At 40.8% G+C, this 16099-nt stretch overlaps 1 protein-coding gene across 10 annotated transcripts in view; it reads right to left on the bottom strand.

Moving 5' to 3' along the window:
• Positions 1–16099, bottom strand: part of esrrga (estrogen-related receptor gamma a) — a 186406-nt gene that overhangs the window by 68964 nt on the left and 101343 nt on the right. For 2 of the 10 annotated variants that reach the window (XM_056234077.1, XM_056234080.1), the window contains exon 1: positions 3631–4001. The exons of 3 other annotated variants lie outside the window; for them this stretch is intronic. In XM_056234077.1, coding sequence (XP_056090052.1) covers positions 3631–3686 — 56 coding nt within the window. In that variant the 5' untranslated portion in view covers positions 3687–4001. Of the gene's footprint in view, positions 1–3626; positions 4005–16099 lie in introns of those variants that run through there. 5 more of the 10 variants (XM_056234079.1, XM_056234086.1, XM_056234084.1 and 2 more) reach the window with 5 other exon arrangements.

Raw genomic sequence — 16099 nt, 5'->3', positions numbered from 1 at the left:
CGAGAGACAAACAGTGAGTCTGCTGGGAGCCGGTGGAAAACGCAGTGGCTAAAAGCACTATTTTTACACCCTTATCTAGCCCTCGTGGACCCTCCTGCTTCTGGAGTGACCACACTCCCTATTGACCTGCTGTAACTGTATCCTACAGGCTCTCAGCCGGCCCGCGCCTGCTCTGCCACTCTCTGGCACGCAGCAGGCCGAATCATTCGCAAAATAAAGACAGGAGCAAAGGGGAAATGAAGGTCTAAGAATTGCATTTAAAGAAAAGAATAAAGCACCAATGCAGGGGTCTAATCGCTAATGGCAGTGGGTCGTTTTTTTTGACGCACACGAGCGAGTCTCAGCTGGCGTGGGCCCTGTTAAAACCCTTATTCAACTTCTCGTAAAAAAAATTGCCGCACTGCATTCGGAAAATCCTGATGGATTGATGCATAAATCACACAAATTGACAACTGCATCATCAGGCTCCTGCGCGCACGGCCGGCCGTGTGTTTTCATGTGCACGGCACCTGCGTGCGACCGTTTCACACGAGTGTGTGCGTCCGTCCGACGGGCCACTTATTGCACTTTTCAACAAAAGGGCAAAAATATAGCTTCCCTTTTTTCCTTACAGCCCCCCCTCCAGCCTCTCTTTTCTCCTGAATGACAGGCCGCTGGAGGGGCCGGGAGGGAGGGGGGCTCTCTTTTAACTGGAGTTAATTACCCTTGGAATGCCTCAGACCCCTTCAAATAAGGGGAAGTGGCAATGCTCTGTCTCCAATAAGCAGGACAGCGTAAAGACAAAGAGTGTCCAGACAGTAATCGACAAGGGGCCACGGAAAGAGAAAGACATGCAGGACGAGCCACGACACCTCTCACACAGGGGAATGGGATGGAGCCAAATCAGGGCTGAACGGCAACAAAGGCCTCCCCGCACACACACACACACGCCACACATGGCAGAATAAATAAATCTGCGCTGTGCATATTGACATCATTTGACAGATGAATTAAGTAAATGATTTTATAAGGAGATTAAATGGAATTTAATTTACACAATCTCTCTTTATTCCTGCTGATCCCAGCCTCTGGGGTTTCATCATTCGCTTTGTACGAGAGAGAGAGAGAGAGAGAGAGAGAGAGAGAGAGAGAGAGAGAGAGAGAGAGAGAGAGAGAGAGAGAGAGAGAGAGAGAGAGAGAGAGAGAGAGAGAGAGAGAGAGAGGGGAGTACGGACGGGTGGAAGGAAAACGCAAAATCAAGTTTTCTTCAAGGGCCACAGGGGGGGTTTGGTGTTTTAAAATCATCCGCAAAAGCGACAAAAGGTTGAACATGCATGAGTGAACGCTCAGACACCTTCTGCACGATTCTGAGCTGAACTATTCAGCCCACTGCAGGCCAGCAGTGATTTTACACACATGACACCCGCACTTCCAGTGGACATTCACACTCCATTGCCTTTAAAAAGCTGACTGCTTGCTTCCGGTGAAATTAAAAAATGTCAAGCATTAAGCTTTGATGTAATTTCCTTCCTCTCCTTTTTGCTTCTAAATTGTTTCTTTTTTTTTTTTGATATATGTACATTCCAAAAATGTACTTAAGGTTTTAGGTAAAAATTGAAATGTGAACAATTATAAAAAGCATGCATGTAATTTTATGACAATCTTTTGAGAAGCTTCATGATTTTCTTCACGTAAATTTGGAAGTCTTATAAACGTCCTCATTCATTCGTTTAACAAAACTGAAAACACGCTAAACAATCAACGTTGTACACCACATATGTGGAAAACTGTCATTTTTAAAACAAATTATATAAATGTATAAAACTAATTTAAATTTATTAAAATATATTTTTTTGTTTTTAGAAAAACTGTTTACAAAAATTCTTCTTTTTTAAAAATAAAACAAACAATTAACATTAAGAAATCCAAAATAATTTGATAAACTGATATCTAAATAATAATAGCAATAGTAATTATATTATTTAATAAAAAGCACATTTCTAAAGATAAACGTTACCATCAAAATGAAGATAATCCAAAAAGACATTCAAACACGCTCCATAATATCTCCAACTGTGAATGTAAATATTAAAATGAGCGTGCAGATGTAAATGTACATGCAGACGGTGAGAGTCTGTAATTATGATAATAGCTAAACCAGCACTTGTTGTTATTACCATCATTAATATACTAATTAGAATCTCAGTAGTCAATTTGTGTTAAAATAAAGATCAAACAGCGAGCGAGCGCCAAATGGCTAAAAGGCTGTGAGGAACCGACACTCTTATCTCCGAAATTTCCTTTCATGAGTCTGAATAATCCAGTCAATCTAATGATCCTGTGCAGGGTGTGTGCCAGCCAGCACATCCACACAACTGCTGTCATTCCAACAACATAGGATATTTCAAATCTCAAACTTCCCTAAATAAATTGACTTTCACAACTACGCTAGCATATGTTCTTCAGGTGTGTTTATAAATCGCACAAGCGTTCAGGAGGAAGTTGAGCTGCTGGTGTGTTGTACTTTGCAGGACGGTGGCTGAAGGTTTAGGAGACCAGGATGGTTACCTGTTTGTGATCTTTCTGACCCTTCTCAGTCTCTAAGTGTCTTTTTTTCTTTTCTTCATCCTGTAGATGTTGTCAGTTCACAGCCTATTTTTCTTATCAGTATTCATATGCAGCACAGGGCAGAGGTTAATAGTTCTGTTGTTTCTTTAATCAAACTTGTACGTGCACTTGTTCTGCTACATCACTATTTTGTCCGATTCAGAACGCAACGATTGACGAAATAATGCACCTTTATTACGAGCAGACATGATTTAAAGGTCTATAAAAGTTTTATTTTTAAATCGATTATTTTCTAATTGTTTAATGAAATGTATATTTTTTTCAAGACCCACTATGCATGTTGTTTTAACTGTCTCACATAAAATATAGAATTTTTAGCTTTTATCTCAGGTGATTTTATATAAGCATGATTTAGCCAAACAACTAAATAAAATAGCTGGTATTTAGAACAGAATAAAAGTGCTTGACATCTAAATCAGTGTATTCACGTTTCCTCGCTCTGTGCTGACAGAAGGGAGCGGGACAGGGATAAATATGAAGCTAAGGAGCTGTTCTCTGTACCGGCTCCTGGACCGTCCGCTCGTGCCCTGCGCACTCAATCCCTCCCTCCTTCCCTTTCTCTCGCTCTCTCTCTCTGATCCAGCACACCGGCTTTAATACATTTAGCGGGCCACATGCTGTGCGACCGGTCTGCGATGCAAGCCACCTAAGACCGTTTTCTCCCTTCCATCCCATGGCTTTCGTCTTCCCCTCCTCCCTCTGCACTCTCTCTCTCATGTTGTTTTCCGCCACACACTCCTAATGATTTACACAAAACACTCTCTGTCCTGTCAAAGCGGACACAGATTGCTGTAATAGTGGACAAGCCGTCAGCTACCGGCACGACGCAAGTACGCACACACAGCTCCAGACGCTACCTGACAGCAAAAAACAACCTTGACAAGGAGGACTACGGTGACCACATGCACACACAAACACACAAACAAACAAACACAAACACACTGCTAGGACAGGAGACAAAACAAACAGTCTAGCCAGATACATAACTATAAGTAGAAGTACAAGGAATGAAAATGTACCTACTGTTGATCGGAGTGCAGGGAAAAACACTCAGGGAGCGAAAGTTCTACCGAATCCATGTGCGCTCTGCGATCATCGTTTGAGCAAACCTCTTCTATAAATTAAAGTTTTCTCTCTCTCACTCTGGCTTCTCTGTCTCCGCTCCTCTTTCTCTCTCTCTCTCTCTCTGTACCTCCTCCTCTTCTCTCTCCCTTCCGTGACTGAGCAGTGCAATTAACAGGACCGTTCTCCCGGTGACAGCCTATAGGCACAGCCAGTTGGGACCAAAAGCTCTTGCACTCTTCTAATCAAGGACTTAAAGCCACGATTGCTGCTCATTAATATGAATCAGGGCTTTGCATATGCAGTCCCCCCGGCCCTCCCGGATGCCAGATTGGTGGCTTCCCAGCCAATTGGAGTGAGACAGGGTAGTGTCTGCGCCCACAGAGAGACGGAGCAGGGAGAGAGGGGAGGGGAAAGACAAAGAGCGAGCGAGAGAGAGAGAGAGAGAGAAGGAGGGAGGGAGGGAGGGAGGGAGGGAGGGAGGGAGGGAGGGGGAGTGGTGTAATGAGAGGGAAAGTGGGGGTGAGAGAGGGTTTAAAGAAGCAGCCCGCTTCTCTCCCTCAGCAATGCTTATCGGCTCGCGCTGTCAAGTGCGGAGATAAAACCGCTCACTTTGTTGATACAAAACATTGTGAATGAAGCCGCTTCCCGTTCACTTTGCATCCGCCCGTCGTTTGTTTCTTCCTTCCACCTGCACGGAGAACATTAACACGTTTTATGCATTATAAACAATCAGTGAGTTTGAATTTAAAAGTACTGTTTGTTCTACTATAAGAAAAAAAATCTTTTTGTTTTCGGGTTGCGAATACTGTCGTGCACTTTAAGTAAGTGGAAACAGGGAAATTGGAAGCAATACAGTCCTTAAACCCGTAGCAATCCACCGCAACATCATAACAGCGGCCCATCAGAGCAAATGTGGAAGTGAGGGAGTGGACACACGCTACCGTGACCACATCACTGACAGATACAGCGAGGAAAGATCAAAGGCACCCCTTTGTTCTAGAATGATTGAGCCACATTTGCGGGGCATCCAGGCTGCCGGCACGCACGGTTCGCAAGTACGTGTGTATGTTTACGCGTGTGTCACCGGCTCGCTGCATTTCCAGCAGCAGCAGGGAAGATATTGCTGGCATCTCAGCACACCGCAATTCCCCACTGATAAGAAAATTCAGGTGCCGCACCGGCCCACAAACCATTGTGCCTGCCCCACCACGCCGCCACAGAAATTGCATCTGACCGTCTTTCATATTTCAAACTTGTGGGGATTTTGGAGGCAGATATCTCTTTAAAATGCTTGCCTTGGGTCTGTGAAACTAAACTAAACCTGTTCACAGGACCTCATATACAAAACTAGATTTCTTTGATTGACTTGATTTATATTAACAGTTTAACTCTGTTAATAAACATTAAGTAATTTATCCTTTTCTCCAGTTTTATTTTTCAACATTTCAACAATCCTTATAATAAATAAATAAATAAAAAATGTCACAAAGCAGTCAAACTTTTAACAAATTATAAATTGTAACAATATTTTTTAAATAAATAAATCAGGTACTGACTTTGTCATTTCATTACTTAGAACAAAGAAAATATTTAATGAAGAAATAACTCAATATTTGCATGTAGTTGTTTATCTTTGCTATTTTCAACAATCCTTATTCTAAAAATATATTTATTATTATTATTTTCATCAATATTTAAATTTCAGTAGTCATTGTCATTTCATTGCTTAAAACAACATCTATATTTTTTTTAAAAATAACTTAAAAAAGAATAACCATATTAAAAAAAAAACATTGGTACAAACATCTATTAAGGCTCAGGTAGGCAGCAGGTGCGTTGTGTAGAGTAAGATATATCGAATGAGAGATGCACATCAACAATAAAGAGGCGCAGATCAATGCAACGCACACATCACTGGAAACTAATATCTTTCAGGGAAATAAGATCTACTTCTAAACTGCACAAAGAAAGAAAAAGCTTGATATGGCACATATAGACACAACTGAGTGAAATTCAGGCTTTTCCCTTTGAATAACAGATGGGCAGGAAAAAGAAAAGGAAATGCGTTTGAACGATCAGAATCGCATAGCTTTGTTTCCAGAGAAATGTAAAAGACTGCAAGAAGATTATTTTTATTACATGGGAGTCTGCTGCCATTGCTGAAGGACGCTGTGGGTCTAACAAAGGAGTTTCGAATAACACTCTACTGTTTTCGGCCGGCCAGCGCACGCACACACACACACTCACACTTCGAAAGTTACATTTGCTTAATTTATTCATCTGTCTGCTTTTAAACAATGTACAGTCTCTGCAATCTTTGCACCACAAAAACAAGGCACATGATTAAAAAATACTAAAGCAGCGGTTTCAAAGCGCTGTGTGTAAACGACAGGAAGCCGACTGCCATTTGAAACTGTTTTAATTGCACTGTGACAAACGAAAATGAAGAGGATGAGGGGAACGGGAACTGCCGTAATGTCTGAATGCAGATAGGAGGGATACCTGTGTTCACTCGGGTCCCATGAGACCAACAAACATTCCTCATATTGAGTTCCACGTAGATCAAATGCTGAGCGCAGGAGCTAACAGACAAAACTTATCTGCTCATACTTGAGGAACTAAGATGCACACTGAGAAAAAGAGGAAATCAAATAGATGGCCACATTAAAAATGTATGGTCTTGCTTTAAAAGCATGTAGAGAAAAAGGTTAAAGTGAATCAAACCTGAATCAAAGCAAAGCAAATGTTCATACTAGCAGACAAAGTTGTTTTTTTGTTGTTTTTTGTGCACAGGCGATGTGCTTTTTTCATTTGGGCTTCACAGCAGGGGTGCAGTGTTGTGTCCGGACGTATTGATTCAATTACAGTGGCCCGGCTGCTTTTGACAAACCCCCCTTTAGGTCACATTTCCATATCTGTGCTGAATGGACAGCCATTCCCCTAAACACTGGCCACGTGGGGCTGGAAATACCCAAATCATCACTCCACACTTGTGTCACCCCCTCTACATACAACAAAAATTGAGGTAAATCTGACTTTGATAGCAAGATGCTAACAACATTAAGTTTAAGCATGACAACAATGTGCTCATAGCACCATAAAGTTATTCAGAATCGAGCCTGGCTTCACTACTACACGCTGCCATTAACAGCCTTTAATCCCTGCTGCCCCGCTGAATACATTTGAACTTAAGTATGCACGACTAGTCTGCGCTGATTGAAGCGGCTGTCGATACGTGTCAATAGCTGCCCATCTTTTTCATTAGCAGTTTTAGCACAGCGCCTCTGCATCCATTGTTCCGACGGTGTGTGTTTTACAACGAGCCACGTCTCGCTTTCAAACCGAATCCCGTTCTGCCACAAGAGACGGACGAGCATTCAATTCACAAGCCGGCAGATTGAAAGACGAGCTCTGAGATGTAAAAACAAAACGCATTAGGCGCTAGCAAGGACGGGTGTGCAAAGTCTCAAAAAGGATATGAAAAGAATCCAGTCTGGCTTTTGTAAGCGTTTTTGTGCGTGTGTATGTGGGCGTGAGAGCATGTGTGTGTGTTTTTTATTTGTGTGTGTGAAATGTTAAAGACAGGGATGACCCTTTTGGTCACTGGCTGTTGACATGTGGCTAAGAATTATCAGGGCTAGCTTGGCAGAGCATCAATCACGGCAGTCAATAGGAGAGGGCAAGTTCACTTAGGTCACATGTCAGCCGACCAGCCGCCGAGCATACAGTCAATGCGCCCGCCGCTGGAGTTGTTTAAAATCAACTTGTCAAAAATTGGGCTGTAATAAATTCAAGAGGCAGGATGCTTATTTGTAGCCACTCGGGTCAGTACAGGGCGTCTAAGAGTGAAAGCTTTGGAGCTGAGCAGAGAACTGTACTACAAACAAATAAACGCAGCATAAATCTAATGTTTTATATTCATGTTCATTTAAGAGTAATAGGTAATAACATATATATACAAAATATATCTTATATTTTTATATTATTATTTTTACTTTATTTTTCTTTTTATCTTTACTTTATACTTCATTAAGTATTACATATACATATATAGCTTGTGTTTTTACATTTTTTGTGATGAATAATGTCTGACTGATTGTGTATTTGTGTGATAGACATGGAAAATGTGGAAGCACCGTTTAAGTCACCACGTGACAACTCACACTTGCATAGATTCCTAAACGTGCTGTTATCAAGCAAAGCTTTAAATCGAAAAATGATTCTGCTAATATCTGCTTCTGCTTCCTCAAACTCAGAAACTCAATGTCCCTCGCAAGAGAAAATAGACTGAAAAGTGTGTGTGTTTGTGCCTGTCATATGAGAGTGCTGCAGTGCTCTTGTATTGCGTCTTGATGGGGACACAAAGGCAGGTTGGCAGCTGTGTGCCGGGAGAGCCCTTCAGTCTGCAGTTCAGCAGTGGTCAACAGAGGGAGCTACTGGCTGTGCGGTGGTCAGCGTGTGTGACTGTGTGTGTTTGTGTGTGCGTGCGTGTGCGGTTTGTCTGATGAGCGGAGAGCTCATCTGTGTGTATGTGTGTTTGTCCTCTGTTGTTTTACCCCAGCGCTGTCACAGAATGGATATATTTATGGCTGCCACTGTGGTCTGAATTGCCTTGTCATACAAGTACATGAAGGAATATTTTAGGGCTCAGAATTAAGATGGGAAAATATTCATTTAAATGCATAGTAACAATATGGAATTCTAATAATATTATGGTTATATTAACTGTACTAGATTATATTAAAGTCAAACAATAAATACAATTGTTTTAATTGTTAAATTGTATTTACTGATTTTCCCTTGATTCTGCCCTTTTAAGTCAAACCTTGTCAAACTCATAATCATGTTTATTAAGTTAATTAGTAAATTATTTGGCAAAATTGTAAGATACCATGATTTATTACAGTTGAGACAATAAAAATACAAAATAAATACAATATAGGAATTTGTTTTAGCCATCAAATATTTCTTAAGAATGGAAATGTTTAACAACAAATCTGATTAACACATATAATTTATTTATGCAATAGAAATTACAGATATCAATAACCTGTAGGTCCTAAATTTCCAACTTATCATACACTGCCTTTTCAGTTGTAATATGAAATTAATTTCACCAAATTAACTAAAAAAAGCTATATGATGTTTCAAATATGCATTTTATTTCAAGTGTAATGAGACGATGTTGTCAAATCCCTTTCTTTCACTCCATAACAACCACACACACACACACACACACACACACACACACACACACACACACACACACACACACACACACACACACACACACACGCACACACACACACACACACACACACACACACACACACACACACACACACACACACACACACACACATGGTTTTCATGTATAAGAGGACATTCCATAGATATGATGATTTTATATTGTACAAACTGTATATTTTATCCCCTACCATCACAGAAAACTTTCTGCATTTTTACATTTTCACTTAGTATGATTTATAAGCTGATTTCCTCAAGGGGACTAAAAAATGGAATACCTGAACCAGAAACGCACGCACGCACGCACACACGCATGCGCGCACACACACACACACACAAGCAATTGTCAATTCCAGGGCACCAAAAGGTTGGTTTAAATAACTGCTACGGCACCACTTTCAAAAGACTTGGGTGGGTGAGTAAAACTCCCCTGTGAAACAACTGTTATGAAGGGGAAAGCAACACAAGGTTAATATGGTAGCGAATCAGTGAATATCTAAGTAATCTAATGGTCTATCAGCAGGTACAATTGTCACATGAAGGAAAGTGCCAATTTCAAAGCCCCCCTGCTTGGCAGGGTGATAACAGGCTAGCGGGGGCTCCAGGGACAGCGGCAAGCCCAATGTGCAGCATTTGCTAACCTCTCTTTGATATGGCCACTGCTGTTTCCTGTTTCCACCCTCTTCTCTCTCCTCTTGAATTTCTTTAGCAGTCTGACATGCAGGACACCCTAAATAAACCGCAAATAAATATAAAAATCCAGAACAGAGAACCAGAGCTCTGATATGCGATACACATTAGCCCATTAAAGCACCTTTTAACTGATGGTATTTGCAGTTCACCATGTCTGAAAAGGATCAAGACCTGTCTTATTCTTATCTATGGTTACAATTAAGACACCCTCCGTCATTCTCCAGGTCTGCTGGGATCACGTTTACTTTCAAATACATGACCAGCATAAAACTGATATACTTTGAGCAGATATAGACAGTACAGTGCATGAAATAGTTGTCATTCCTGCACACATTTTTTTTCCAATGTAAGATAAGCTTGAGTAAACATGAGCACAAAATACTGCTGTCTCAGAGGGTTATATGTGTGCGTCGTGCACCTGCATGAACCACGCTGTGTTCCTGCCACTGATTCTAAGACTGCATTAAATAGCCTGAATTAAAAACAAAGTATAAAATTGCAATATATATATATATATATATATATATATATATATTAGGGCTGTCAAATGATTAATCACGATTAATCACATCCAAAATAAAAGTTTTTTTTACATAATATATGTGGGTGCACTCTGTATAATTATTTTGTATATATATAAATACACACACATGCATGTATATTTAAGAAAAAAATATAATTTATATATAAAATATTTATATTTATATATAATATAAATTATATATAAATCTATATACAGTATATACATGAAAATATTTCTTAAATATATACAAGCATGTGTGTGTATTTATATATATAAAATAATTATACACAATGCACCCACATATATTATGTAAAAAAAACTTTTATTTTGGATGTGATTAATCACGATTAATCATTTGACAGCCCTAATATATATATAAACCCTCTACGGACACATTGAAACTCGAGTCGAGATATGATATAAAATATAAATAATAACACTATTAAAGTCAAGTAAACAGTCTGATAAAATAAGAACAAACTACAAGCAATAGCACAAATAAACAACAAAACAAAGATGCAAATTAAATAAACTGGGGGGGGGGTGCGCTTGTCTGAAGTATAAAATCATTGGTTACCCGTAAGCCAATCACATAACGTTTGGTTATGACGTGTGTTATTCGCCAGCTCAGCCGCATCGAACTTCCAGTGTAAACAAATGTATGATGCGAAAACGAAACCATCGAGCGAAATACCGGAGTGAACATGACTGACCGAGTTTTGCTGCCTCCTTAACCTGATCCTCCATGAGTGCAACCAGGGGGGACACAATCACAACTATCGCCTTGCTGGCCTTTGGCCTGCCCAGTTTCTCGCTGACGATCGGTAATAGTTGATAAATTAAACTTTTCCCAAAACCTGTCGGGAGTAGGGCCACAACATCACCTCAAAATGTTTAACAAACACTCTTCTTGTTCGGGCTTCAGTTTGCAAATGCCGGGAATATTCTCCACAACAGAGCGAATTGCATCCCGTGTCTCCATATCCGCGATCACAATCTTAAACTCGTTGCTTAGCGTCTACGTCACGGCTCTCAGCCCGCCCTCTGTTCGTCGATTGGCCGGCTGTTTTCAGGCCGGAGGAAAACTGAGAGACATGTTGATGTCTCAGACTGAGTACAGAAGCGAACTGAAATAGAGCCAAAGTACGAAGTCTGACGCAGTCAGACTATGGCAACACTATCAAAAAAATTAATCTGCAGCAGTCAGGTCAGTGTGCTCTTTAAGTTATGTTCACTATTATTGTAATGTTATGTGCTTTGAGACATGAGGTAGTTTAATGCCATCTTTCGTGATGCTTTTGTTTGCCCCCTGCTGTTAGCGTTTATGTGTTTTGAAGGAGGCGTGGCTTTGTAGAGTGCTCTGAATGGAGGGTGGGATCTAATGTTTTTTAAAGCTAGCTCGCTATTGTTAGCCTCTCCGAAAATTACCAACCCAAACTTTAAATGTAAAAGGTTTAGGAGTGTGTTTATGGGAATTTTTGACCATTTTTCTAGAAGTGCATTTGTGAGGTCAGGCACTGGTGTTGGACAAGAAGGCCTGGGTCGCAGTCTCCGCTCTAATTCATCCCAAGGGTGTTCTATCGGGTTGAGGTCAGGACTCTGTGCAGGGCAGTCAAGTTCCTCCACACCAAACTCGCTCATTCATGTCTTTATGGACCTTACTTTGTGCACTTTGCACATCCCCAAACTGTTCCCACAAAGTTGGAAGCATGAAATTGTCCAAAATGTCTTGGTATGCTGGAGCATTTAGAGTTCCTTTCACTGGAACTAAGGGGCCAAGCCGAACCCCTGAAAAACAACAACCCCACACCATAATCCCCCCTCCACCAAACTTTACACTTGGCACAATGCAGTACGGCAAGTACCGTTCTCCCGGCAAACGCCAAACCCAGACCCGTCCATCGGATTGCCAGACAGGGAAGCGTGATTCGTCACTCCAGAGAATACGTCTCCACTGCTCTAGAGTCCAGTGGCGGCGTGCCCACCCCTGCAACCAACACTTTGCATTGCACTTGGTGATGTAAGGCTTTGATGCTCTGCCATTTATACCCATTCCATGAAGCTCTCTACGCACTGTTCTTGCGCTAATCTGAAGGCCACACGAAGTTTGGAGGTCTTTAGCTATTGACTCTGCAGAAAGTTGGTGACTCCTGCGCACTGTGAGCCTCAGTATGCGCCGACCCCGCTCTGTGATTTTACGTGGCCTACCACTTCGTGGCTAAGTTGCAGTTGTTACCAATTGCTTCCACTTTGTTATAACGGCACTAACAGCTGACTGTAGAATATTTAGTAGTGAGGAAATTTCTAGTGAGGACGTATTGCACAGGTGGCAACCTATTATGGTACCACGTTCGAATTCATAGAGCTCCTGAGAGCGACCCATTCTTTCACAATGTTTGTAGAAGCAGTCTGCATGCCTAGGTGCTTGATTTTATACAACTGTGGCCATGGAGGTGATTTTGAACTCCTGAATTCAATGATTTGGAAGGGTGTCCCAATACTTTTGGCAATATAGTGTTTTTATATATATGGTGCTAAAAAAAATTAAAAAAAAAAGATTGAAATGATGGTGGACTAATTAAATATTCCTATTGAAAGTGTCCCTGCTCAGCCAGGCTGTGGCCTTGGCCTCCCAGGCCCTGTTCTGAATGGAGAGCTGCCATCACGTCAGCATGGCCTGTTTAACCACATCACTCTCATCATGCCAAAGCTGCTCAGCACCACACTGCGGGCCGGGTGTTTTATTTACCACAAGATTTCAAGCGCCTGGTCGCATGAGTTTGTCATTGCCATACCACGTTAATATTTTGAGGCACCAATATGGATAGAAAATAATACTACACATCATCTGGATTAAAAAAGACAAGTCATTTTCTTGCCACAACTGGCACTAAAGAGAATTGCTAAAATACATATTGTTTTCAAACACTCCATAGTAATTCTGTTTGGCACCATAGAGGCACAGAAATGACACACTTTCTTCCATTTCTGCCATTTGTGGGTGATTATAAGAAAATGTTTAAGCATCAAATAAGTCTCACAAGTCATAAAACTGTATTTTGCAATATTTCACCAAAAATAGTCAAATATTTGATAAAGTTAATATTTTATTTCTATTTCAAGCAAAAAAGAGCAGCGCTGACATTTTGCTAAACTTCTCCTTGTGTGCTCTACAAAAGAAATAGTCATACAGAGGTTTGAAACAACATGAGAGTGAGTAAATGACAGAATGTTCATGTTTGGGTAAACTAACCCTCTAATCTGAACCCATTTGCAACTTTTTCCAAATACATTACATAACCCCAACATCAAAGATAGAATTCAATCACACATGAAACACTCGTGACTCTTCCTGTCATTACAAAGCATGTGACTGTCCAACTTTCCATCCCTGTCTTCACCTCTCAGTTCTGGTTCAGCTCAAGACAGTGACCCCCCTCAGCCCATACAGAGCCCTGTGCTTCTGCCCGCAGCTGTTCCTCAAAGCTGCGGGGATTTAGAGAAGATCTCCCTCTCCGTTAACACGTGGATCTGCCCTTTGGAGGAAAGGCGACCGCATTTGCTGGCTTTTGCGAGGTGGCTCGCCAGGTCGTCCTTCTCCATTAGGGCTAGGTCAAAGGGATTCACACAGGGAGAGGGAAAGTAAAGACAGGTGTGCAGTACACTAACCAATGATTAATAGCTAATTATGAGCAATGCTAATGCCACATAATATGCTTTACATTTACAGCGTACTGCAGTTCTATGAGGTGAATTCACTAAGAATGGATTGTGTCTGTTGATAGCACCATTTATTTGCACATGATTTTTGTGCTATTTTAAAGGCCAATTCATTAAAGGAAATATGCAAATGTGAGATAACAGCACCTACTGTATGAGCGCTGAGTAGATGAGGATGCAGCAGACTATCACAATCTAACATAGCCTACTTTTTGCATATTCCCGCTATTTCAGAGCAGTGATTCTCAACCAGGGGGTCCAGATTAATTATTTTAATATCAATTATTTTATATAATACATTTATTAAAATGTTAACCCCCCAATCTCTAAAAATATAGTTGTTCAACATGAAAACAAACATATTTATTGTTTTAATTTGTCCCTTTAACAAGTGTTGTTTTTACTGAAGACAAAAATTGTTGCAATGTCTTGAATAATACAATTATTCACGGTTAATTATTTTATACCACTGATGGCAGAAATACCAGAATATTGGATTTTGTTTAATGAAGGTTAGTAAGTTAGCAAGATATGTATGTGCTAAAACTGTGTATTCAAAAATCTGTTATTCTATATTGACTTTTGAAAATAATATATCAGCCACCTATGCTTTAAAGGACAGAAATATATATAGACACATTCAACTCAAGATACTTAGCAGTTACACTCTGCCTATTTCTCAAAACCAATGTAAATGACTCCCTGCTGATTCAGCTGAGCTTCACTATTATCACAGTACATCTCATTAAGTGTCATGATCTAATGGCAATATCAATTTCACCACAAATAATACTTTAACCTATTATGTGAACTTTTCCTTTACTCACCCTCATGTCAACTAAATGTTTTATCTGTTTCACACATAAAGCTATAGTAGCCTACAGCTTCAGCAGGGAGTCATTTACATTGGTTTTGAGAAATAAGCAGAGCTCTGTTGAACACGGCTAACGTGGTTTATCAAGTTAGTGATATTACCTCCTGCATATTCTATTTGTGCGTGACATGAGCGCAAACAGCGCGTGTCTTCTCCAGGTCGTGCTTACCAGGTTGTTCATAAAAGCCGAAATGTGCCCAGATGTAGGCTTTTGAAGTAGTTGGAGCATTTTTAATTACTCGCACTCGCGTCAAATGAATTGCATGCTGTGTGCCCAAATGTTTCTGCATATTGGAGGTAGTTCCCCCCTTTGACGAAATGGGAATTTTACAAGTGTTGCAAGTGACCGTATTGACGTCTTTTCGCGTGAAATATAACCAAACTTTAGAGCGCTTCTGCCTCGATGCCGTTGTTTGCTGCGTTCTGAACCAAAACAACGCAGCGCATGTGTGACGTCATGACACATTTGCAACGAGCGGAACCGATATGCAGAATTGTTAAGCAGGCATGCAAACGGTTTCAAGGAATTGATTCACTGGGCACCGGTTCTGAAGAAGAACCGGTTCTCGATTCCCATTCCTACTATTAATGCTAATTCTATGCAAAATCGGTAGTAGAAAGTGATAGAAACACACATATGCTCTCTCTCTCATAAAAGTCCCTCCTGTATGGAAGTGGTAATTGACTTCTCAGAGAGAGCTAGTGGGCGGATTCAATCCAGACTATAGCCACATCTTCATACTGCTTCACCAGGACCAGGCTGCATGGGAGAGAATTCTTAATGAGGGCCCCCAACGCCCTGCGGGAGCCCGATCTCTGAGTCTCTCTCTCACACACACACACACACAATCTCACTCCATACACAGGTCCTGTTTCTACACCGACCTGCACTAAACACTCCAACAAAAGGGTTTGGAAGTGCTATTGCTCTCGAGCGTTGGGACCCCCCACACACTGAACCACCAGGTCTTTTGGTAAGATTCTACGGCACGCACACACTTTGTCAAAAACACAGAAATATATATAAATAAATCAAACACCTGGAGAGCAGGGCAGCACAAAGCTTGAAAACAGAGAGATGACTGAGGCTAGACAAAGGGGAAGAGAGAGAAACGCATCAGGGATTACGTGGGTCTGTATTTGTTAATTTTTTTTTTCTTTCAAAGCATTGCTCATTTTAATAAAGGAGATCCCTCAGTCTCTCTAAGTGCCGCAGATAAAAGAAATAATTTAGTGGCTTAAAAGACTATTAATGTGAAGAGCCACACTTGTCTCTTTCTCTCTCCAGTCCTCGGAGGAAATGTCATTGAGCCTGTTGCATCACAATAGCATGGAGGGAAAATTTTTGCATGATGGAATCTGAGACGTGT

The sequence above is a fragment of the Rhinichthys klamathensis genome, unplaced genomic scaffold, assembly GCF_029890125.1.
Source record: "Rhinichthys klamathensis goyatoka isolate OS25496 unplaced genomic scaffold, OSU_Roscu_1.1 h1tg000387l_1, whole genome shotgun sequence".
Lineage (NCBI taxonomy): Eukaryota > Metazoa > Chordata > Actinopteri > Cypriniformes > Leuciscidae > Rhinichthys > Rhinichthys klamathensis.
This window is presented reverse-complemented; position numbering and strand designations above follow the sequence as displayed.